Genomic DNA, 25,492 nt, shown 5'->3' on the forward strand with positions numbered 1-25,492 from the left:
CACTAGGAGCTATTTTTTTCTTTTCATATATTGCTAAACTTAATCTTTTGTTGCTGAGCACAAGTTTAACATTTGCTAATATTTTATTTAGGATTTTCATATCGTGTAAGTAGGATCACTATGTTTTGTACACTGGAAGCTTTTTCCAGTAAGGATTATACTGAGAATTATAAAACAAGCCTGGGAAGCATTTCCCCAAATTTCCACCCTCTGGAGGGTTGAATAACATAGGGAATGTCTGGTTTTGTCCTGTCTGTAATCCTATGGCATTTCCCTCCCTTTACCTTTGGAATTTAAAAATTTCACCAACTATGTCTGGGCATGTTTATTTTTTCTTCCACCCACCTGGCCCTACATGAGTCTTTACACCTGAAAATTCATCTTTCTTGAACTCATGCAAACATTTTCCTCTGATGTCATTGGTTAATGCCCCTAATCTCCTGGAATTTCTATGTTATGGATGCTGACTTTACCAGACCTACATCCATGTCTTTTATCTCTTTCTCAGAATGTCCATCACTTTGGGGTTTTGCTCTGAATTCTGGATAGAATTCCTCACACTGGACTTTCAGTATACAAACTCAGTTGCTCAATTTTCAGCAGTGCTGATTTATCTATTTTGTACTTTTTTGGGGAGGGGGGAATGATGATTCTATTTTTTAATTCTGAGTATCCTTTTCTCTAACAGTTGGTTTTCATTTGCCTGGTGAGATAGCCTCTAAAGTCTCACGTCAAACACGAGTTGGCACATGCTCAGTTTCAGAACCCGATGCTCGTCTGTGGAGAGGTCTGCTCTCCTGTCTGGGGATTGCTGCTGTGGACTCACACTTGGGTGTGAAGGTTACTGACTGGTGGGTTTCACCTCCCTCCCAGGTAAGGTGGGCAACCGTAGACACTGTCCAGAAGCAAAGGCCCATGTTTCACCTACAGGACAGGGCAGTGGCAGCACCTGGTGGGCAGGGCTGGGACCATTACCCAAATTGTTTAGCTCAAAGAAGGGAGAAATGGTGCTGTGAGGTGGGTCCTTGCTTGGTGGAACAAGCTCTGCTCCTGCTCCCTGGTGACCTCCAGAAAGGACACAGTGTCCATAAAGACAACTGGATCTTTCCAGAAGCCCATCTGCGCCTTTAGCCTCTGATGGGGGGTGCTGGTGGGCATGATTGCTCCTGTGTGGAGGGAGCAGGGGACCTGTGTCCTCTTTCAAAATGGTCTAACTTCTGTTATAACTGGAGGATGTGGCTCCACTGTTCTAGTGTGAGTGCCCTGCTCTTCTCTTTTTGGTAAAGTGAAGTCTCTCAGTTGTGTCCAACTCTTTGCGACCCCATGGACTGTAGCCTATCAGGCTCCTCTGTCCATGGGATTTTCCAGGCAAGAGTGCTGGAGTGGATTGCCATTTCCTTCTCCAGGGGATCTTCCCAACCCAGGAATCGAACCTGGGTCTCCCGCATCGCAGGCAGACGCTTTACCGTCTGAGCCACTAGCGAAGCCTTCTCTTTTTGGTAGATTCTGTTAACTTGGTGATAATCAGGGAGGAGTGCTCTCTAAGTGAGCACTTCCCCAACTCTGTCTGGAATCCTCTCCTACATTTCTCAGGGTCCAAAATGCTTCTTTCCATTGACAGTTGAGATACAGGTGTGATTCTGTTTTCTTTCAAATTCTTTTAGGTTACTTCCCCCATTATAATAGTCACACAGAGGTGACAAAGAAAGTCGGAAACATGAAAAACACAAAAACTGAAATAATCGGCTGTGACCATGCTGTTCACTGTGGCCCACTGCCTCTCTCTGTGCAGGGCTTTGCTCTGGTAGGAACAGTGACTAGTCCTAGCCCCGTGGTCTCTTCTGCTCCAGAGTCACCTGCTCCCCTTAACCTGCCGCACAGCCTGGGGCTGCAGGGCTCTGGATCATGGGTCCCTGCACTTTGGGTTGGCCTCACCTATACCTCCCCACCTGTTTAAACCCTGCCCATCCCCACTCTTCCCTGCCTTCTGGAGACCCTATCTTCCACCCCAGCAGCCCAGCAGCCTCTCCCACTTTTGCCTCCATAAACCCAACCTGCCGGCTTTTAGTGTTTGCTGCTTTGCCTAATTAGGTGCATTTTAAGACAGGTCTTTCCTTCCCAAAAAGGATGGGAATGCCTCCAGGACATGAACACATCTTGCCTTTCATGATATCCTACAGTGGCTCAGGGTCATGACAGCACAGGGGGACACCCCTTGGGGTCATGATGGCACTTGGGCCACCCCACCAGGTTGCAAAGGTATTCAGGGATTCGATGGCAGGTGAGGATCCCCTTAGGGTCTCTGTGGCATGTGGGGACACCCCCATGGACACTTGCAAGGACGCAGAGCTGCCTTACGCTTTTTGCGCTCCTCGTTGGCCGTCTCACAGGTCTTGGCGTACAGCAAGCGTACCCTCTGCAGCTCCTCCTCCTTCTGCTGCCTCGTGCACGCAGCGATGGAGTGGCGGTCGTGACTCTTCTCAAGCTGCATCTGCAGGCGGGCCAGGTGCTGCTGGACCCCGTAAAGGTTCACCCCCAGCTCCTGCCGCTGGACTCGGCTTTGCTTGGTGGCCACGCTCTGCACCAGAGAGAGAAACTGGGTCATGGAGATGCAGGAGGGAGCACAGCTGAGTGGGAGGTGGGACAGGTACGCACCAGTTCTTGAAGTTCCAGCCTCAGTTTCTCTATCTGCCGGTTAAGATAGCTCTTCAGGGCAGCCTGGAATCTTATCATCAGGGGCTAGAACAATGGAAAAGTATAGCCAGTTACTGTCCTGTCCCCTCCAGGGCTTAGCCACAGCTCTTGGTGAGGTGGAGACAGAAATGACTTTCATACTGGATGCTCCCCACTTCTGCCCAGGATTCTTACTTCAGAAGTCACTTGTGGTCTCACTGTAGGCACTGAAGGACCTGAGTGCATATTTTGACAAAATGACAGGATAAGCTGGGGTGGTGGTACTGGTTTAATCCCCAGAGCTGAAGGGCAGTGATGAGCAGAGCCTTGGATGCCAGCACCAAATGAACCTTGAGCCCCATTTCCCACTGCAACTTTAGCGCCAGTCAAGACCCGTCCTCCCGCCTTGCCAGAGCTGTGGGACATGCCAGGCGATGGCTCTCAGTGGAGGTCACCTTGCCCCCGCCCAAAGTCTGGAGACATTTCTGGCTATCACAACCAAGACAGTGCTGCTGGCATCTGGTGGGCGGAGGCCCCGGGGATGCTCCTCAGCACCCTACAGTGCTCAGGAAGCCCCCATCACGAAGAGAGATCGGCTTCCAGTGACTGAGAAATGCTGAGTCTGAATGAATGAACCTGAAGGGAGAATACACTTGACAAAGTGGCAGCCCAAACCCTGCAGATAAACTATTCGGGGAGCAGATGAAACAGAGCACAGCATTTGCTGGGTAAAAGGCGGGCCGTGGAGGCTCCAGGCAGAACAGGGCAAGTGCAGCAGTGTCTCTAAGTCCATCTTCGTCTGTGTGGGGCAAAAGCAAAACCCGCGAATGTCTTACGTGGTCTGGGTCCAAGACCACCAGCTGGGATCTGTCTTCTTCCGCCTCATCGCTGCCCTCAGATTCCACTGTCTCCACCAGGCCCCCTTCTTCCACCATGCTTAGCTGCTGGATCCTGTCCAGGAAGGAGGACGCGGCTCCCTCCCTGGGGTGGGTGTCGGGTTCTAGGGGGACAAGTGAGGGGGGAACAGCAAATGTTATTGAGGAGTTAATAGAGTGCTTATCTGGGGGAAGTTCATCAGAAAGCTAAATGCCCAGGCTTGTGCAACATGAGGGAAAAGAGAAAGACAAAGCCCCCATTGGGTTAGGGTTCACAATGCTATTAATAGGGTCTTCTGCTCATGAATTTTCTACTAGCTAATTCAACATATTTTGTAGGAATGATTGAACTTTAAAGGTAGACAAGAAGCAAACACATTTTGTGGATACCTTTTAATACATAAATAATGAACAGAAAGGGGGCTTCTTAATGATGGAATAGATTTTTTTTTTTTTTAAGGAAAACAACTGATACGATTGAAAAGCAATCAGTGAGGATCCAGTTTCAGCTTTTCTTCCTTCCTGGGCTGGAGAGACTCTGTTTGGTTTCTAACTCATTTAGATGAGTGCTGTCTGCAGGTCTCTTGTAGGTGAGGCGAGGTTTTGTTGGCTGGGTCATCCGCACACCACCATCAAATGGAATACTTGTTGTTGCTGTTGTTTCGTCACTAAGCACTATCTCCCAGAGTCTGCTCAAACTCATGTCCATTGAGTCAGTGATGCCATCCGACCATCTCATCCTCTGTCATCCCCTTCTCCTCTGGCCCTCAATCTTTCCCAGCATCAGAGTCTTTTCCAATGAGTCAGTTCTTCCCATCAGGTTATATACAATATAAAACAACCCAATCTGCTTTCTCATGTACTCAACACTGGGATACCAGAACCAAGTGGAGAGATAGGGGTGTGCCTGAAAGCACCTTGGAAAACTCAACCACAGGGACATGTTTAGGGCCGAGCTCCCCTCTGAGACCAGAAGGCAGAGAGGGATGTGTAGCCAGGGCCGTGTCACCGGATTTTGGTCCAGGCTTGGTTCTGCCACTTACATGGGTAAGTTACTTAATGACTCTCGTGGTCTGTAAAATGGAGAACAGTTCCTACCTCACCAGGTAAGTGAAAGGATTAAATTAGATAAAACAGAACAAATGTTCTACGTGTCTTATCCATTTCTGTTAATGACATTTTTATCTTTAGACTCAGCCCAACAGGAAACGAGGTAACAGGGGGCGAAGGAGTGGGAGCCCTTGCACAGAAGGGGATGGGAAGTGGCTTGTCCCGTAGTACCTGACTCCGGGGCAAAGGGCTCCTCTGTGCCCGGAGGCAGCTCGTCAAGACCCAGGGATGTGTCGCTGCTCCCTGGGCTCTGTCTGAGGTGATGCCCAGCCTCCAGAGGAAAGACCTTCTGCTGGAGTGTTCCCTGGGATTGTATAGAGCAAAAACAACCAAATCTGAATTTCTGAGGGTTTAGTCAGGACTGAGGCGTTATTCAAATTTGATTATTACAGTGTTCAAAATTTAACACAGTTGGTAAAGCAATAGAAAATTGCTTGCATATCACTTGGCTTTTGCAATCGTCAAAACAAAAAACACCTACCTCCACCCCAATGAGGGATTTAGGAGTGGTTTCTGCCGGTCTGGATCTGTAGCAAAGTGTAAACACTGAGGCATGGGCATGTGCTGGATGTGAGTTTCTTTATTCCCATATACTGCTCTCCCTGAGGCTGGTAAACAGCATTTCTGAAAGCCTGAGCCCCGGCCAGGGTCTCCCAAGAGAGCTGTTTCTTCTCTTCTTTCAAACAGTTTCACTTTGGGAACATTTCCAGAAGAAAATGTTTTCCCAAACACCTGGCTCCGTTTTAACTCTAAAGGGGACTCTTGCAATGATTATCGTTGACAATAACTACCGCTGCTGCTGAACTGGTGAACATGAGTAAGGGCAGACAATGACCCTGCACGGGACCCTGCAAGGTGGATGCCAGTCGTTTCTGTCTCCTGCAGGGGAAGCAGTTCATGGAAGCTGAAGCCCTTGCTTAAGTTCGCCTAGCCAGCCAACGGCTGTCTCAACGCCCAGCTCCTGCTCTTTCCAGCTGTTCTTCCTCAGGTGATGCTGCTTCTAGAAATGACTTCTGAGGCATCCAGAACCACAATGACATTCATGGGAGCCCAGAGTCCAAAGCCTACTTACTTCTGGGGGGTCCAGAAAGGGCTTTTCTTAATGACCACACTGGTGACCCAGCAGCTCCCACTCCACAGTTAAGTTACTTGAGCTGGGAGGAGGGAAATAGGGTTCGCTCTTAGGGTTCACTCTTAGAGTTTGTCTCTGCCATTCTGGTTGATCAAATTTGGAGACTGTTTCCCAGTGAGTTTTCTTTTTCTTGTAAAGTAAGAGGTTTTATTAAGATACCAAGCCATACTGTTTTTTTTCTCTCATACCAATCTTCTTTTTAAAAAGAATTATTTATTTACCTATTTATTTGGTTGCTCTGGGTCTTAGCTGAAGCATGAGGGTTCTTTAGTTGCAGCGTGTGGAATCAACCAGGGATTGAACCCGGGACCCTTGCCTTGGGAAGGCAGAGTCTTAGCCACCGGACTACCAGAGAAGTCCCCCAGGTGAGTTTTCTAGATATTAGACTTGAGGATGTAAACTGGGTTTACAGCTCAGCAAGCGACCTATACTTTGGTACTCCTGGCTGTGTGTGTTTGTTTTTTCAGGCGTGCCATGTGGCTTGTAGGATCTTAGTTCTCTAATCAGGGATTGAACCCAGGCCCTTGGCACTGAAAGTGCAGAGTTCTAACCATTGGACCATCTGGAATTCCTGGTCCTGGCTATCTTATAAAGGAGGGCACTGTTCAGTTGTTAGAATCTTACAAGTGGTTTTGATATCCACTTGTCGTTTGTAGTCATAACGCTTAATTGTGGTTCATCAAATATTGAATCATGTGATTCTCCAAAGTTATTATCTATTTTAGCTTTCACAGGGTGGGGAGGAACTTCACAGTTCAGAGCAAGCATGACAGCCATCATAGCTGCATGCCTCTGGGTAAGGAAGTTCTTTGGCTCCTCAGTTTCCTAATCTGAGCAATGGGGATAATAATAGTTCCCACCTTATGGGGTTGTTGTCACTGAGACAACACATGTAAAGGGCATGCAAGTGTCCAGCCCAGAGTACATGATGAATAAATATACTGTCTTCTCTTCCTGCCCTACCCCTCGCTTTCCTTCTAGAACAATCAAACCTAAAGCCAACAGTGGAGTTGACCCAGTATGGGGTGATGAGTCTAGACAAAATGAGGAAGGTGGGTTCCAGAGACTGTCCCCAAGGTGAGACACAGGTATCAGGCCTGGGCCTGGCGAGGAAGGTCTTGGCATGGAGAGTTACAGTCCAAACATTTGGGGGCTTGCCCATCAGTAATGGACAAGCTGAACTGAGGCACGGCCTGATAGAACACCAGGAAAACATGGCATCCTTCCGTGACATTCTAAACCTGGAGACCTGAAAATACCAGGCAGAACCAAACTGAGGGACCTGCTACAAAATAGCTGGCCTGTGACCTTTAAAAGTGTCAAGGTCATCAAGGTCAAGGACAGATTGAGAAGACTAAAGAGACGATACAGCTGAAGGCAGCAAGCGATTCTGAAGTGGAGCTCTACTATAAAAGACATTACTAGGACACTTGGTGAAGGAAGCCCGAGGTGTATTTGGTAATGTAACACATTGATTTTGATAATTATCACATGTTCGTTTGCGGAAAACATATATGAAAACATTGGGAGGCAACTTACTGTCAAATGCTTTTAAAAAACATTCTTAAAAGTTCTTTAAGGTACTCCAGTTTTCTGTGTGTACTTGATTAAAAAGTAAAAAGTAAAAATAAGCCTATAACAATTATTATCCACAGCTGCACTGTCCAGTCTGGTAACCACTTATAACTGTTGGATATATACATTTAAACTAATTAGAATCCTCAAAAGGTTAAAAATTCAGTTTCTCTATCTCCCTGGCCACATTTTAAGTGCTCTATAGTCACATGTGACTAGTGGTTACCATACTGGACAGCGCAGATAAAGAGCCTTTTCATTATCATGTAGAGTTTTACCGGACGGTGTTGCTCTAGAGACTGGACACCTGGATGCCCTTACGTGGAATGTTTCCAACCTGGGTTTGGGAACACAAAGGAGGGTTCAGAAACTCTTGGACTATGACAGTGGCTCCTGAGACTTAAGTTTGCTAAGACATTTCTAACAGGCATTGCCATGTGAATTATTTATAGTGTACCCTGAGTTCCTCACATAGATTTACAAACCTCATGAGCAGTAAAACACTACAGACCTCAGGCTACTCACCTGGTTCATTTGCTCAGACAGGCCTAATACTTGCTGGGAGCTCTTTGTGGTGATGAACCCCATTCCTGTGGATTTGGATGGGTGGGGGGCCTCTCTGTCCTCAAGACCCATTTCCCTCCTTGTTCCTTCATACGGGGGTGTGCGGTCAACTTCATCTTCGGGCCCCTCCCCAAGACTGATGTCTGAGGAAGCCAGATCTAGAGAACTGACTTCCCCTTCAGGGGACGTGGCTTCCAAATCAGATTCTAATTCCTCTTCTAATTCAAATTCCTCTTCCATTTCCATTTCCCCTTGGCTTCCTCCATAGTCCCCCTGGGCTGTGACTTCCCCATCATTTTCAATTTCCCTTTCGGAATGCTCTGTAGCACCCTCAGCTTCTTCACTTCTCTGGTCATTGCTCTTCTCCATTGACGATACCTGTAGTTATGAAGCAGGAAAAAAAAAAATCAGGAGACAAAGTGTAAAGGATCTTATGAGATTTTATCCTTAATAAGGTAATTATACTGATGGGAAAACTGCATCTATACACTCTGAGCATCGCTAGGAGATTATGTTTCATAGTTTAGCTGATCTACTCTGTTTTTTCTTTTTTTGGTAATTATTTTGCATTCTTTGTTACAGAAAATGAGCTCTGAAAAACTCAGGGCGATCTAGGTGTGGGATATCCAAGGCATTCTTGACAAGCCATCAACGCTTCAGAAGGAGGTGGAAGGAAATTAGGTTTCTCTGCAACTGAACTGAGTCTGTTCCAGAGCAAGGTCATAGGATCATCGTGCAATTTTCTTAAACAAATCTGAACGCTAATTCCTAGTAAATACAGCCTAGACTAATTCATCCCATAAGGAATTTTACCTTGCCGCCTTCAACATGCTGGTCCTCTTCTCCTTCAGAAGGCGATTTGCCGCCCAAGTGAGACCTGGTGGCGGAGAAACAGTTGAACAGTTTCAAGTAACATCTTTCTTTTTCTTGGCATTTATCCCCTCCTTACTGTCTGTATATCTAGTTATTATATTTACTTGTTAATTGTCTGCCTTCTCTCTAGGCTGATGGCCATGACTTTGTCACTAACACCAACACTAGACCATGCCTGTCACATGGCACAAGAGTCACTCCAAGAATGAATGAAAAATGCAATGATTGAAACATTTAAGGAACAGTACAAGTAGATTATGCTAGAAAGTCACTTTAAATACACTTGTGTTTGTGACAAAATGGGGAAAATAGAAAACAAAATAAGAGAAAATTGCGCAAAAAGGACAAATACTCTAGAAACTTTCAGTTTCCCCGTGATTTGGATAGTACAAGAATGTCACATTCTTAAAATTGCTTTTTTTCTAGTTAAAAGTTAAACTAATACAGCAATATGTGACACAGACAATGAAAATCCCCTGTGACTTCTCTCCTGTTCCAGATAACAAGACGTAATAGTAAGAGATTTAAGGATATTTTTTATGTATTATTTTGTACTTTTTAGATATTTATTTGGCTGTGCCAGGTCTTAGTTGTGGCACGTGGGATCTTTTTAGTTGTGGCATTCCAACGCTTACTTGTGGCATGGTCTAGTTCCCTGACCAGGGATCGAACCCAGGCTCCCTGCTTTGAGAACATAGAGCCTTAACCACTGGACCACAAGGGAAGTCCCAAGGATATCTTCTTTCAAATATTTTTCTGTGCATTTAAAGCCACCCATCCACCAAATTAGAGATCACACTATATACACTGTTTTGCATTTAGTCTTTTCATTTATTGTAATCTGGACTTTTCCATGTCAGTAGACGCAGACCTACCTTAAAAAAAAGAAAGAAACAATACAGCAGTGTCCAATGTGAAAGGTAAATTTTTAAAAATAGTCTCTATCCTTTTAAACAAAGTGTAAGAGAGCAGAGGCCTGGTGGTCCTGGGTTTACCTGACTACAGCCTATCTGTGTGCTCAAGGCATTCACGGTGGGGCTGCCTGGCCATACTGAACCCAGTCCATCACCTGCCACCTCCAACCCCGGTGAGGTTGGGCTGGTCTCCCTCTCACTGACCTCGCTGGGCAGCATCCAGCACAGAGACCCCTGCTCTCAGGGCTCTGCAGCAGGGATTACCAAGCATCGTGGTTGCCATGGTTACTGTGGACTGAGCAAGTCCCGGGTTTCAGAGAAAGGAGCGCCCAGAAAAGGGGGAAAAGGGAGGGTACGGGAGAGGACAAAGGGACGCGAGGTGAGAAGGCAGAAGGGCGTGCAGGAATGTGGGGGTGACCGGGGAGGTCAGGAAAGGCTCAGAGAGTGGGGAGGCAGGGGTACAGGAGAGGGGAAAAGGTCATGGAAGGGAAGGGGTGCCTAGGGGGCTATGGGAAGGGGGAGGTGTGGGGGCAGCTCCGAGGCCCCGGATCCCTAGGCCCGTTTACCCGCCAGCGCCGCCGTCCGGCTCCGCCATCTCCAGTTGCTATGCGACGCCGTCAACATCCGGCGGGCAAGGACCACGCGCGGGGCTTGCGGGGCAGGAGGCCTTTGTGCCATTTGTGTACACTAGAAACACAGAATATTTAACTCTGTAAATGTATTAAAGGATAAATACGCATCTTCTCCATCTCTAAGTCCGAGCTCTACCCCGCCTGACTCCGTTTCTGTAAAGCGACAACCGTGTCAACGTGTGTCCTGCCGGCCACTCTGGAGCCCCAGGGGCTCGCGCAGGGCACCCGGGAAGCCGGGGACATGGGACGGCCAAGTGTCCTGAGGATGGCAGGAAGAGGCGGGGGCGCGACGGGGTCCGGAGCCGGCCGCACCTTCGGGGACCGAGCCCCCGCCTAGGTCCATCTCCAGACCTGGGGGGCTCAGTACCCCCTTCCCGGGGTTCTTGCGAAGAATTCATGGCAGGAGAGGGATGCCCCGTGGCCTCCTGGAGGGTGTTGTTCTCTTCCTATCTCAAAATAGGAAAAACAAAAGCAGAGGGTGGGACAGAGAGGGCGAGCGCGCAGATGGGACGTCCCAAGGGTCCTGCCTTCACTCCGGGGGCGTGGGGCTTCCCTCTGGGGCAAAGTCCCGGGGCCGGAGGCCCGGGCAGGCGGCGAGGCCCGGAATAGGAAGGGGTCGTCCGGGCCGGGGCCTGGGATGGGAGAACGGAAGGTGACTGGGGCAGTTCCGCAACACGGTTGGGGCAGGGTTGGGACTGGGGCTGGCGGGGGTGGGGTGGGCGGCGGGTCTGATTGGGCCGGGGGCCGGGTTGGGCTGGGGGGCGGGCCGGGGGCCGGGCCTCGCCGCGCGTCCCCGCCCCACCAAACCTCACTGGCGGCGGCTGCAGTGGCGGCGGAGGCGGCTCCGGGAGCCGGCGCAAATCCGGCCCCGGGTGCGGGACCCGGGTGGGTATCGGGGACCTGCCGGGGGCCGCGGGGGCGGGGTCTGAGGGGCCGGCGGGGGATCGGGCAGCGCCCCTCGGCGGGACGGGCTGGGGGCGCGCGGGGCGCGTGGGCCTGCAGCCGCGGGGCCCGGGAGGGGCCGGGGTCTGGCCGCAGCGCAGAGAGGTGCAGGGCCAGAGCAGGAGTGGGGCGGCAGGATCACGCGGGGAGCTCCCTGAGGGCCCCATCCGCGGCGGGTTCTGGCGCCCTGGGCAGGGAGTGGGCCTAATTCGAGGAGACTCGGTCTCAGGCTGTCTGAATCTTTGGTCCGGAGAACTTGCGGTCTTTGTCTGGCTGGATCGTCAGAGCACGCGAATGAGAACTTGTAGGGGCCCGCCGTTTGCCGACACAGCCCCCCAAAGTGTGTGTTTCACCCGCACGGGGCGCGCGCTTAACATTCCTGGCCTTGGGGTGGGTGGTCTGGCTGTTTAAGAGCCTCAGGTCATGAAACTCACACCCTTTAGGCCCGAGCTCTTCCTCTTGATCTTTTCTTAAATAATAGTAAAAGAAAGGAAGAAAAAATAAAAAGAAAGAAAAGAAAAAAGGAAAAGAAAAAAACCCCCGGCAATTTAAGATTTCTAAATATAACCTAAGGCACGCTGCCAGAAGCCATGAATCTTGAAATCCTGTTATTCCCACACTCGGAAGTTGGTGTCATATGTTGGCCACAACCTAGTTCAGATTCTATTCAGAAACAGAAAACGACACAATACGTTCACTTTTCTTACCATGAAGTTTGTTTTACTGCCTCCTCAAGTTCATAGGAGAAGCCAGGCCAGCCCCTGTGTCTGGTCCCATTGATCCTTCTTTACCACCTGCAGGCACCAATTCATATGTCTGTAAATAGGCAACTGGTTCTCAAAAACCAGCCATATGATGGAGCATATTATCAAAGGGCAGGGGCAAAGGCCCAGATTGGAGAATTCCATTCTAAATCTGTCACAGATTGATTAGAAAACTTAAAAAAAAAAAATCTGTGTGTTTGTTTTAGAAATTCCCCCACTAGAAACATCAATATTTAGTTGACTAGCAAACATTAAACACTTTTAAGAACCAGGAAAACTTTTGCAAAGAAAAGATTATTAAAGTGAGAAAGCCTCTTAGTATTAACTGTGAAACTCATTCACCGCCATGTGCTGTTGGTATCGGAAGGCTTGTTCTCTGCTGAGTGCACTTGGCTTGTAGAGCATTTGTGGAGAGCAGAGTCTCAGAATATGACTAAGGAAAATTCTTGTCAGTGGAATTTTTTAATCCTCCAGCCATGATGATTGTTATGTAAATAGATTCTGATTATTTTGCATGAATTAAACCCATAAAATCAGGAACTGAAGTGATCCCCATTTTACAGGTAGAAACACCGACATTTAAATTCCCAAGTTCATGCATCCCGGAGTGACAGAAATACAGGCCTTGGGCCCAGGATGCTCCAACTCCACTGTACCACACTGTACCACAAAACCACTCTACCACACTGCCTCCCCTCTTGCCCCTACCACTCACATGCGCACATTCTCCCTGCCCTAGGGACTTAGAATAACATGGTTCACTCTGCCAAGTGATTCATAAACATTCGAGAGAGTGGGGACTAACCCATGTCACCACTAGCTGCTAGTATCAATTCAGTTGAGTCTATAAAAAGCCCCCCAGGCCTCAGTGTAAAGGCATCTGAGATGATAGCCTCTGGGTTTGTAGAACCCTACCTACAACTGCTGGTCTCCCTGGCTCAGGTTTTGGGTAGCTCAGTGCATGGGTTTAAAACATGGCCTCCAAATATAGACTGCTGGATTTGAATACCAACCCAGTACATAGGACTGACTTAATGCTACTGTGCCTTGGTTTCTCCATCTGTAAAATGGGAGTAATACAACCTGTCACAAAGTTCTGTTGCAACAGTTATCTAAAGTACCTAGTACCTGGCTCATTCAAAGTTCTTGTTAATTATAAGTGTTTAATTATTATTAATGACCACTGTTTGGATTTTTCACATTTAACTAGATTGGTAAAAATATTTGGTTTTGTTTTTTGGTTCCTTGTATATGTGGTTCATCAGGTGGAAAGCTGATCATAAGCAGAAGTGGAATTCTCCATTTAGATATATTTAGAGTCTTTCTTTTTTTTTTTAGTTTTAAAATGTGAGCATTTATTATTACAAAATCAACTGGTTTGATTTAAAAAACTACTATATTTTAAAATAATACAAATACAAGTTAAAATAATTGTAAACTGTGATTCTTTTGAGTGCAAACAATAGTTACCCAAAGAAGAAATAAAACTTCCTGTGTGCTCAGTTGTTAAGTTGTGTCCAACTCTTTGCGACCCCATGGACTGTATCCCGCCAGGCTCCTCTGTCCATGAGATTTTCCAGGCAAGAATACTGGAATGTGTTGCCATTTCCTTCCCCAGAGATATATTTACACTCTTTATATTGTGGGGTGCTGGGTCCCCCTGGGACCAGGCACCAGGGTGACCAGGTTGCCTGGCCACGCAAATCTGGAGTAGAGATTTTAACTTGTCCCTCCACGTCCGGCCGAGGGTCCCCAGTTTTCTCCACAGGCCTGAATCCTCTCCTATAAAATTAGTGAATTAGCTTCCTACAGTGGTGCAGTTGGGGAGGATGACTTTAAACATGAAGGATCTGTAGCAGCGGAGGTTGGTTTTATTGGTGTACATAGTTATTGTACATTGTTCTATTGTATTTGTATTAGACTGATGAATGTTGATGAGGCCATTGCACAAAGAAAGCACGTACTTCTCCCAGCCCACCCCCACCTCCTCGCAAATGACATAGGGAATCTTTTCCCACTCACTTCCGTGTTGGTGGTTTTGATGCTAGCAACCACCCACGTGTCCTCTGGGCACTTGGTCTTGCATCTCTAATAAATCTGCTTTGATGATATGTGATCTGAAGCATGTCCTTTACTCCATCTTCTGAACCGATATAGCCATCCTCAGAGAGGAGAAATCAGGCACTTAAGACTTGTTAAAAAAAAAAAAAAGATCAAGTTCTCCGTCTGCGTGTAGTAACCTCAGTTGTACGGCTAGCACAAGGAAAGAACTGAAAGAACCCAAATGCATTATCCAATCTGAATGGCATGCCCTTCTCTGCCTGAGCCTCCAACGGAGAGTCTTTCCAGGTGTTTAGAGCTGATTGGAGAAGGAAATGGCAACCCACTCCAGTGTTCTTGCCTGGAGAATCCCAGGGACGGGGGAGCCTGGGGGGCTGCCATCTATGGGGTCTCACAGAGTCGGACACGACTGAGGCGACTTAGCAGCAGCAGCAGCAGCAGCAGAGCTGATATACAAGATGAGGGGTCTGTATGGACTCACCTGACTGCATACGGAGATGTGGTAGCCATGCTCGTTCTGGATTAGCTCCTATAGAGACCACCATCACCGGGGTGCACCCTGAGCCTGTGTCTGAACCTGCTTGCACACTTTGGTGTTTGCTCTGGTTTTCCACTGAGTGACCCTGAATTCAAGTGGTTGATAAATTGCTTGTTACACTCTCTGGCATTGGAATCAGGACAAAGGACATATCTATCAGATGGCATTTGATACCTTTACGATTTTTCAATTTCTTCTTTTTTTTAATATTCATTTGGCTGTGCTGGGTCATAGTTGCAGCATGTGGGATCTAGTTCCCTGATCCGGGATCGAACCCAGGCCCCCTGCATTAGGAACACAGAATCTTAGCCACTGGACCACCAGGGAAGTCCTGGTTTTTCAGTTTCTAGAGCTAAAATGCTTTCCCTGAGCAAGATCAAGTGTGTTGCATTCCGGGAGTGTTGTCAGTATGTTCTCCCCTAGTTTGATTTCTGTTTTGTGGTGCATTACCTACTCCTTTGCCACAGACACTGAGAACCTCTCTGTGTTCAAGTTTATAGGCGCAATGTACAGGTCAGATGCCCCTCATCCACTTTGTGGTTGGTCAGTGGTTTCCTGGTTGGCTTTACCCTTTTCCTTGCTTTTTGGGTTTAGTCCTTCCTCAGTGTGGATCCTGACTCATCTTTAAGCCTGTTTCTCCTTGAAGGCCCCCCTTCCTTGGCGCGTTGGGGGAGGTGGTTTGAGGGTATTTTCTGTCCAGGGGCATGGGCAGCAGATGGTCTTTCTCTGGACAGGCAGAGGCTTTGGGGTTTTCCAAGGAGTGGGCGATAATCAAAGTGACAACTGGACAGTTGGGAGAGGAAAAACAGCTAAGCAGGCCACCAGATCTTCCCTCACCCTCGTTTCTTTAACTGTCTTCTCCAGTCACGGCCTCTTGAGGGTCCTTTTTCCTTATGGCAGTTGGCCCAGGGCCCCAGCTCTGGGATTTCTGCCCTAAACTTCGTTCCTTCGATTTAACTGCAAGTTGACTGTGTTGTCCTCACTTCAACACAGAGGGCCCCATGCACAGCAGCCCTATCTTTGGGCCACGATCTTTTCCATGTTAATCCTGAATGCAAAATGCAAGTGCAGCAAATATATTTCTCTTCTGCAATGATCCCATAATTTGAACTTAAATGCAAATAAGAAGAGGGGTGATATCAGCTCCCAGGTGTCTTATCTGGGCAACGAGACTGAAGGAGACCCAACTTCCCCAAACTGTGCACCCCAAAGAAAAGGTTCCTGATCTGCAATATTTATATCACCTATTGAACTGCAAAACTGGATGTTCCCAAAAAGACTGCGGTGCATGTGCCTGGTTCTGGGAGAGAAAATCGGGGCCTCTTGTGAGGTGTATTAGCAGCAGATGTTTTATGAGAGGAAAACATTCCTTGTTTGCATGTGCCTGGCTCGTGTTTAAGATGGCATTACCTTGTCCCTGCTCTGTGTTGATTGGTCTTTGAGGGCAAAGCAGATGAACCAGTTTCTTCTGGTCATCTGGCAGGTGACCAGAGCTCAGAGCAGTTTGCTCCTGAGCAGTGTGACAGTGGCAAGTTCGGGGGAAGAATCACCTGTGGGCTTTGCCACACAACACATCCCCCTAAGGGTTCATCAGCCCCACTCCCTACCTGCTTCCCCCTCGCTGCAATGGACAGCTGTCACAGTGGACGTGGGCTGTGGCAGGTGTGCGGGAACTGCCAGATCATGAGCTGCCAGGACCACACTTGTCCTGTTGACCCAGGGTGGCCTTGCGGCAGGGACATGGCACAGAACAGTGAACGGGAGAAGTCTGGGCAGAGCCTCCCTCCTGCCGGATCCAGGCTGCCCTGTTTCTTTCGTCTTCTTAGAAAGGTTCAAGAGGTGTCTGCACCTTTGCTCTATTTGTTTTCCATTTGGGAATTGATGCAGCTTCTTACAATAGCACAGGGGCTTCCCTGGTGGCTCAGTGGTAAAAAATTTGCCTGCAATGCAGGAGAGGTATGGGGTTGGGAAGATCCCCCTGGAGAAGGCAACCCACTCCAATATTCTTGCCTGGGAAATCCCATGAACAGAGGAGCCTGGCGGGCTACAGTCCATGGGGTCGCAAAAGGGTTGGACACGATTTGGTGACTAAACCACCACCAGTGCCTTACACCAGCACAGGAACCAAGGCTCTGGCACTTGTCTGTGCACAGCTTTCCTCTGTCCTGTCCAGCTGTCGCAGAGGCTGGGTCTCCCCTCTGCAACGTCTAGGCCCAGGTTCTCATCATATTGCTTAAAGGCTAGTTGCTCTGAATGGAAGTTTGATGGACAGTGGAGATGGAAAGTCCCCTGGAGAGTTAGAAGTCAGCTCTTTACAGTGTCCTTGGTGTGATGTGGTTGGCAGAAGAGCAGTCCCCAGATGTCCAGATGTTACTTCCTAGTTCTGGGACCTTGTGACTGTATTGGGTCATGTGGCAAAGGGGATTCAAGTTGCAGATGGAATTAAAGTTGCCTGTTGGCTGACTGTGATGTGGAGAGATTGTCCTGGATTATCCAGTGAGGCCGTGTCATCACAGGGTTCTTGAAAGTGAAAGACCGGGCCAGAGTCAGTGTCAGAGTGATGCCCTATGAGAAAAACAGCACCTGCACTGCCGGCTTTGAAAGAGAAGGAAGGGGCCATGAGCCAAGGGATGTACGTGGATTCTAGCTGGAAAAGACAGGAGAATGGATTGTCCCTTGGAACCTCAGGAAGGAACCCAGCCCTGCTGACACCTGAGGTTAGCCCAGTGAGACCTGGGTTGACCTCTGGCCTCTGGAACTGCAAGATAATACACTGTATTGTTGTAAGTCTCTATTTTTGTGGTGACTTGTTACAGTAGCCAATACACTGGGGATAGAAGTGCTTTGTGAAGGAAGCAGGAAGGGAGACTTGAGTCTTTTCTAAAGGATGTCATTTCTGCATCTGTGTTTTGCTCATTTCTGTCTTTTTTGGTGACTTTACCTCCCTATCTAGGAGGACTTTCGCTGGGTCTAAATCACTAAATCTTGGGGAATGAATTTGGGGTAATAGTTTCTTTTTTAAAAAAGAATTCTTCAGGCTTCTTTTGGCTGTGCTGGGTCCTTGTTGCTGTGCTTGGGCTTTCTCTAGTTGTGGCAAGTGGGGGCTACTCTTTGTTGCAACGCACGGGTATCTCATTGCAGCGACTTCTCTAATTGTAGAGCACGGGCTCTAGGCACACAGGCTTCAGTAGTTGTGGTTCACGGGCTTAGTTGTTCCGGGTCATGTGGGATTTTCCCAGACCAGGGATCAAACCCATGTCCCCTACACTGGCAGGCAGATTCTTAACCACTGGGCCACCAGGGAAGGTAATAGATTCTTAACTTTCCCCCTGTAAATATTAGCTAGAGGAGAGCCCCACCCCACCACTGCCATGTGGAGTTAAAAAAGCCTCGCTTCCTCTGGGCCGAGTGTCAGTGGCCACGTGGCTCCTGGGGAGGGAGGAGGGAACATGTGTGGTTAACAGCAGGCCTGCTGCTGCCCACTGGCTCCAACCCAGCATGTCAGGGCCAGTTCTGAACAGGGCTGGGAGAGAAGAAATCTGCTATCCTTCCCAGGCCCCACCCTGCTTCTCTTGGGGCTGCTGCGGTTTCTGACATCTCTCTTCTATTGGCACCCTCTCCCCACTCTCCAACCACCTCAAAACCTCTCTCCTCCTGGAAGCAAACTTGAGCTACCTTCATCACCAGTGTGACTTACTCCTGCAAGTCACGGAGGACCAAGAATAGTTCTCAAAGATGTTCTAATTCTTAAGGAGTTGCAGGTTAATAGGAAGAATGACTCCCTAGTCTAGGAGTTTCTGCAGTCTTTTGTTTCATGAGCGTGTGTGTGTATGTGTGTGTGTGTGTTTTCTGAGGAGAGGCCAAGTTGATCTTTTCTTTCAAATTATACAATAGCCTATTTTGTAAAAAATGTGGTCCTACCCAGTGGTTTCTGATGGCTCAGAGCAGCACAGAATTCAACGTGTATTCATACATTGATCAGAGATGGTTAAAAGCCAGCACTGGCATTTTTATTTTATATCTTTTAAAATCATTGCCTTTTTTTGCATACTCAAGCTAATGCACATTCCAGATCTTGGCCTGACTCCATTTCTGTATTCCTTGTGCCAACTGCCAGGTTGGCATCGCTCTCCTTTCCATCAACAAAAACATGGCATTTGGAACTCTACTGAAGATAGCCCTTCATAAAAGGAACTTCTCAGAGATGTTGTGGGCTCAGGAGCTTATAATCTAAGATCAACAATACTGCTAAGAACGTAACCATTTTAAAAGTAAAAATATTAAATGAATGCATTCAAGGAGAATGAGATTTTGTTTTTTGTTTTTTGTTTTTTAAATCGTTGTCACGGTTCTACCTGGAGCTGTTTCTCTATCCACCCTTCATCTCTCAGGATTTGGGAGAGGATTTATAATATTGGTACAAAGTGCTTTGAGCATCTCAAGCTGCTTTTTTATTTCAATTGACACTGAATCCTTAGTAGAGATGCAAAAAGTCAGATAGCTGTTTCTGACTATAGACATCACTGGTTTTGTGTGTCTCAAGATCTCTGCTGGTAGCAGTTTTAGATTGTACGAGAGGGTCCCCTTGTACAGGTCCTCTCCGTACACCCTCTCCAGGTCCCCACCTCTATCCAGGTAAGGAGGAGAGTCAGACTGGCCCATAGAAAGACCCCAGATCTGTGAAGGGGACCTGGGTGTTCTGCTTGCTCCAGGTTCTGTACCTGGCAACCTTTCCAGAGCACAGTTTTCTGGTCTCCCAGTGGGGTGGGAATCTTTGTTCCCTGCAGGACTCCAGGTCCCAAAGACCCCGGGTATAAACTGCTCTGCACATCTGCTCAAGAACTGTTCAAGGTCATGCATCTTGTGGATTCGGGGACATTAGAAGATCTGTCATCGGGTTGCTTGGTCTTTGCCAGGCCCTGGCATTGCTGCTGGCAGCCTGCCCTCAGTGCAGGGACCTGAGCTTCCTTTGTTACTGGCCTCAAGCTCCCTGTCCTTTTCCTTTTCTCCATCCATACCATTCCACTTCATCCTGGCCTCTTTGGCTGCAAGCTTCCTGGTCCCAGACGTTTTTTTAAAAGATTAATATTGTTATTTTTTTAGGGCGGAACGGAGAATCTGTACACCCTCTCCAGGTTCCACTATTATTACTATTTTTTCCCTGTGATAAAGTACACACAGCAGATTTTGAATACTGAACACTTTGAAGCACATAATTCTACAGCATTAAATGTATTCTCATCCTTGTGCGGCCATCACCCCCATCCATCTCCAGGACTCTTCCCTCCCCTCCACCCGGGCCACTCCTCTGGCCGGGAGCTTTTCTGCATACCTGTTCCTACTCCTCCCAATGGCTCCTTCCAAACAGCCTCTGTCATCCCAGCCCACGGTGCAGGGGTCAGGCCCTTGATTAGCTCTGCCTCCCTTCCTACCAGTCTCTCCTCCATTTTATGGGTCCTTAGGCATCGGGTCCCATCACTTCATGGGAAATAGATGGGGAAACAGTGGAAACAGTGTCAGACTTAATTTTTGGGGGCTCCAGAATCACTACAGATGGTGATTGGAGCCATGAAATTAAAAGACGCTTACTTCTTGGAAGGAAAGTTATGACCAACCTAGATAGCATACTCAAAAGCAGAGACATTACTTTGCCAACAAAGGTCCATCTAGTCAAGGCTATGGTTTTTCCAGTAGTCATGTATGGATGTGAGAGTTGGACTGTGAAGAAAGCTGAGCACCGAAGAATTGATGCTTTTGAACTGTGGTATTGGAGAAGACTCTTGAGAGTCCCTTGGACTGCAAGGAGATTCAACCAATCCATTCTAAAGGAGATCAGCCCTGGGTGTTCTTTGGAAGGACTGATGCTAAAGCTGAAACTCCAGTACTTTGGCCACCTCATGTGAAGAGTTGACTCATTGGAAAAGACTCTGATGCTAGGAGGGATTGGGAGCAGGAGGAGAAGGGGACGACAGAGGATGAGATGGCTGGATGGCATCACCAACTCGATGGACATGAGTTTGGGTGAACTCCGGGAGTTGGTGATGGACAGGGAGGCCTGGCGTGCTGCAATTCATGGGGTCGCAAAGAGTCAGACATGACTGAGCGACTGAACTGAACTGAACTGGACGCATCAGCCCCCCTCTGGCCTGGCAATGACCCTTTTCCTTGGCCTGAGCCCCAGCCCTGACGTCTTTGAAGGATTGCCTCCACCATCTCCTTCAGAGCCGTGACCCTTGTGTAGTGCACCCCAGAAAAGTTCCAGCTGCCCCTCCTGTTGGCTGTGATATGGACCCTGCTCTGGAGCAGTCATGTGCTCCCCACGGACCCCAGGAGTGTACCTTGGAGGAGACAGGGGGCCCCTCCCAGGCTGCCCCCCTGTCTCGGCTTGGCTCCAACTCCTGCCCCGCCCCCAGCCTGTTGAACCCTCTGGGGGCTCCTAGTTAGGACATAGCCTCAGGGTCAGGAGAGGGTGGCAAGTGTTCAGAGGGTGCCCATGGGAGCTGTAGGTGCGGCTTGAAGGTGGGATTGGCCCCAAGGCCAAGACTTTTCCTCTCTAAGGCCAATCACTGAAGCCTGAGAGCCTGCAAGCAGAGGGGCTGGGAGAGGAATGTGATGTGGGCTCCGCCGGGAGACAGCTGGTCAGGGGAGTGGGGGGGCAGGCCCTCCTCATCCCCACCCTGCTCCACCAAACCCTCTTCCCAGCGCTCCCCCAGCCTCTGGCCTTCTAACTCCTCACCAAGCCTGTCAGAAGCCCAGGCATGTGCTCTGCTCCAGACACAGCTTCCCCTTCAATGGTCGACACAGAGGAAATGATTCCGGCAGTGGACATTGAAGGGCCAGGACAGCCCGATGTTAGAAATCTAGGCGGGGGACTTAACAGTAGTACAAAGGGGCCCGCTGCTTCCCAGGGGTCTGGTCGGGTGGATCTGCTGCTGCTGGTGCTGCTAAGTCGCTTCAGTTGTGTCCGACTCTGTGCGACCCCAGAGACAGCAGCCCACCAGGCTCCCCCCGTCCCTGGGATTCTCCAGGCAAGAACACTGGAGTGGGTTGCCATCTCCTTCTCCAATGCATGAAAGTGAAAAGTGAAAGTGAAGTTGCTCAGTCGTGCCCGACTCTTAGCGACCCCATGGACTGCAGCCTACCAGGCTCCTCCATTCATGGGATTTTCCAGGCAAGAGTACTGGAGTGGGGTGCCATTGCCTTCTCCCCGGGTGGATCTAGGGACCCTAAAGGAGCTGGACACTGCTCTGCACATGTGTGGCTTATCTGTGAAGCAGGAGCCACATGGCTCTGATCATAAACCTTTCCACCACCCCGGGGTCATAGGGACACCCCTGAGGGACAGGTGGGGACACGAGGAGCTGCTCCCAGCCAGCCCACTGTTCGTCAGGTCTCGTTGCCAGACCAGTGGGCACTGAAGCCCAGGGGCCTCCTTGCAGGAGGTCTCTGAAGGCCATTCTCCAGGCTGGCTCCTTCTGTTTCGCATCCCTAGACACAGAGCTGCACATTCCTCTACTCTGGGTAACACGTGGGCCCAAGCCACGTTTATTAACCCAGTGACAGGTGCTGGGCTGCGGGCAGGGGACAGGCCTTCTGCAGTCTTGAATCCACCCAACACTTAACATCCAACTGGTGACACACCAGAGGAGGCGGTGGGGGAAGGCCCTGGGCAGCCACTGACATGTCATTGATTGTGCTGATAACAGCACAGCCTGAGCAGCAGAGGGGCTGGTTTGCCTCCTGTCAGAGCCCGATTCTCTGCCTTCCTTGGGGGTTCAGGGGAGTAGTAGGTGAATGGTTCCCAGTTTCACATGGTGATGGTGGCACCTGGGTGCCCCCTCCTGCAGATCTGCTGGGTCAGAGTGTAGGGATTTGTCCTCCGAGTTTCTTAAAGCCCCCTGCTTTGGAGAAGCAGTTCATCAGGTAACCTTAGAGCCTCTGGACATCGGTGCTGTTCTGGACAAGCCCTCCTCTCTTAGCAGCTCTGCTCGATTTGGGGCAGCTGCACCCCAAGGGCGCTATCCTGAGCTTTGCGCGGGGAGGGCCTCCATTCTCATCCGGGAGGTGGAGGCCTTTCAGCAACTGTGCTCTCTGGGATTCTTTTCCTTCCCTCTCTTCCGACAGGGTAGGGGTAAACTCAGATTTATGTTCACCAGCTGGAGGACTCGGATAGAACTGCCAAGTTAGGAATCTGCCAACACGGATGGTGGGAGCAGAATAGAAATTCACACCAAGCAAGGAACCCAACCTCTGCGGACTCGTGTGTTGCCTGGCTTCCCTATGGAGGTTGGCCACCAGACACAAGCTGTGACTGTGGAGCTGGGGGGCACTATGTGACAGGCGATTGTCACTCTTGGCCTGGGTGCAGGTGAGGGGCCCCTGGCAGGCCCCGCTGGGTGAGGCATTCTGGATACATGGGCCTTGCCTTCTAAATAGCAACAAGCCATCTCTTTCAACAGAAGCAAAATAAGGCAGTAAGGGGGATTCCAGGGGAAAGGACTGCAGGGGGTGGGGATGTGGGCAGGCAGGGCATGTTTGGAGAGCTTGCTCTGGGTTCCTTGCTTTGGCCCAGATGAAGAAGCTGTGGCTGGCGGATCCTGAGAAGGACTGCACTGGCTGGGTGCAGTCACCATGTCAGCTGCCTATGAGCAGAGCCTGGTTTACGGTACACCCGGGGGAGCTGCCAGTCCCCACAGAGGAGAGGGGCTTCCATGATCGATGGTGTGAAGGGAAGGCCATCGAGTTTCTGAAATTTACTGTAACGGTGGTGCTGCAGTGGAGTGGGGGTGGTTGCTGGGGAAAGAGGTTAACATGACCCTCCCCTTCCCCCATATCCCCCTCCCCCACCTTTTTAAAATTTCTCATAAGTTTGTATATGACAAGTATCCAAGTTTTATTAAGCTTTAATTGATCTCCCTATTTTTAAATCAAATAATAGTATACAATAAAAATGGGAAATAGTGATAAAAACAACACAAACACTCATTCAATGAGCTGGTGAATGTGTGATTTTTTTCAGGTAAATGTATACTTTGAATTAGACTTTTTGAAATATCAGAAGTAGTTCATTGAAAATGGAACCATAAGAAAATTAGATGAAAATATAAGCCAACAATTAATGGATTTTTGGCTTGGGAAGAATGATATAAAGTGTAAAACTGATAAAAAAAAATCACTAAGGGAAAGTTACCATCGGTTTGCCTAGATGTTTAAAACGTCTGTATTTCAAAATAGGTAACACGATTTAAAGGCAAACAACAGATTAGGGAAAATATACATACAGCAAAAGATTAAGATTAAGATCTTTGCTATATAAATATTTCTTTCCTATCAATAAGGATTCCGACACCCCAGCAGAAATACTGGCAAAGTACACCAATAGACAATTCACAGGTAGAACACAAATGTTTAATACAAATAAGGCAACCCACTCAAGCAAATGGATTATCAGAAAACCATTTTGCAATGACCAAATTAGCAAAAAGTCAAATCCCTCAAAACTCGGATACCTTTTTAGAAATCCACTGGACATTATATCAGTTTGGCCTCCCAAGGAAATAGCAATCCCAGAAATTAACCTAGGAAAACAGAATACAGATGAAGATTTCTGCATAAAAATGTGAAGTTTATTATTTAGGTAGCCACTATTTGGAAGACAAATATCTGGTGACGGTGGCTGGTTCAAGGATGGTGCATTCTTGTAATATATTTACAGCGGTTAAGATGGAGGGTTGACATTTTGGATTTTTTAATTAGTTAATAATATGGTGTATTAGTTTTCTGTGACTGCCATAAAAAGTACCACAAACTGGGTGTCTTAAGCAACAGAAATCAGTTTTCTTACAGTTTCAGAGTCAGGAGACCTGAGATTTTGAAGGGTTGGTTCCTTCTGAGGCCTCCCTCCTTGGCTTGTAGAGAGTTGTCTTCATGTTCACGCTACATTCTCCTTGTATACCTGTGTCTGTCTCCAAATGTCCTCTTTTTAAATGGCACCATGGACTTCCCTGGTGAACCAATGGCAAAGACTTCAAGATCCCAATGCAGGGGACCTGGGTTTGATCCCTGATCAAGGAACTAGATCCCACAGGCTGCAACTAAAGACCTTGCGTGCGGCAACTGAGACCTGGTGCAGCCCAATAAACAAATATTCTTCAAAATAATAATAAAGGACACCAGCCACTGGATCAGGGCCCACCCTAATGACCTAATTCTGACGTGATTATCTCTATATAGAAGCTACTTTCAAATAATGTTGAATTATAAAGTGTAGGGGCTTCCCTTGTGGCTAGGATGGTAAAGACTCTGCCTGCAATGCAGGAGACCTGGGTTCGATCCCAGGGTCTGGAGAAGGGAATGGCAATGCACGCCAGTATTCTTGCCTGTAGAATTCCACAGACAGAGGAGCCTGGCAGGCTACAGTCCCTGGGGTTGCAAAGAGTCAGACACGACTGAGCAACTAGCACACACACACACATGAAATGTGGGGGTGAGAACTTTAATATGAATTTTAAGGGGACACATTTTTGCTTCTAACACATGGAAAAATATGTTATAACAGAAAGCAAGATATGATATAATTCCAGTAGGTGGTTTTGTTTTGTTAAGATAGACACAGAAGATAGTAGAAAATACACAGATATTTTTGGGTTGTTGTGAGTTCAGGGACATGTGTTCTTTATATTGACACTTCTCTGAACACTTTTCATAATTAAAAAAAGAAAAAGCTTTAAAAAAAATAGGTCAAGGAGTCTCCACTTTTAGTTTGAAAGAGAGCAGAGATTGGGAACCAGTTTTAATTGAGACGAAATAGGTTCATGAAGGAACAAATACATTGAAAAA

General features: G+C 48.3%; 2 protein-coding genes across 8 annotated transcripts in view; one reads left to right on the top strand and one right to left on the bottom strand.

The window, feature by feature from the left end:
- Positions 1 to 11,007, bottom strand: part of CCDC40 (coiled-coil domain 40 molecular ruler complex subunit) — a 44,042-nt gene extending 33,035 nt beyond the window's left edge. The window contains exons 1-8 of one of the 3 annotated variants that reach the window (XM_070773929.1): positions 10,716 to 11,007; positions 10,283 to 10,403; positions 8,743 to 8,806; positions 7,891 to 8,307; positions 4,830 to 4,962; positions 3,510 to 3,673; positions 2,656 to 2,739; positions 2,359 to 2,578 (exon numbers count right to left, since the gene is read on the bottom strand). In XM_070773929.1, coding sequence (XP_070630030.1) covers positions 2,359 to 2,578; positions 2,656 to 2,739; positions 3,510 to 3,673; positions 4,830 to 4,962; positions 7,891 to 8,307; positions 8,743 to 8,806; positions 10,283 to 10,311 — 1,111 coding nt within the window. In that variant the 5' untranslated portion in view covers positions 10,312 to 10,403; positions 10,716 to 11,007. Of the gene's footprint in view, positions 1 to 2,358; positions 2,579 to 2,655; positions 2,740 to 3,509; positions 3,674 to 4,829; positions 4,963 to 7,890; positions 8,308 to 8,742; positions 8,807 to 9,920; positions 10,146 to 10,282 lie in introns of those variants that run through there. The other 2 variants (XM_019982345.2, XM_070773930.1) reach the window with 2 other exon arrangements.
- A 141-nt stretch (positions 11,008 to 11,148) lies between these two features.
- The window catches only part of TBC1D16 (TBC1 domain family member 16), an 88,896-nt gene continuing 74,552 nt past the window's right edge, over positions 11,149 to 25,492 (top strand). For 4 of the 5 annotated variants that reach the window (XM_070773936.1, XM_070773939.1, XM_070773938.1 and 1 more), the window contains exon 1: positions 11,149 to 11,233. The gene's annotated coding sequence lies outside the window, so the exon portion shown is untranslated. The remainder of the gene's footprint in view (positions 11,234 to 25,492) is intronic. The other variant, XM_070773937.1, reaches the window with a different exon arrangement.

The sequence above is a fragment of the Bos indicus genome, chromosome 19 (assembly GCF_029378745.1).
Source record: "Bos indicus isolate NIAB-ARS_2022 breed Sahiwal x Tharparkar chromosome 19, NIAB-ARS_B.indTharparkar_mat_pri_1.0, whole genome shotgun sequence".
Lineage (NCBI taxonomy): Eukaryota > Metazoa > Chordata > Mammalia > Artiodactyla > Bovidae > Bos > Bos indicus.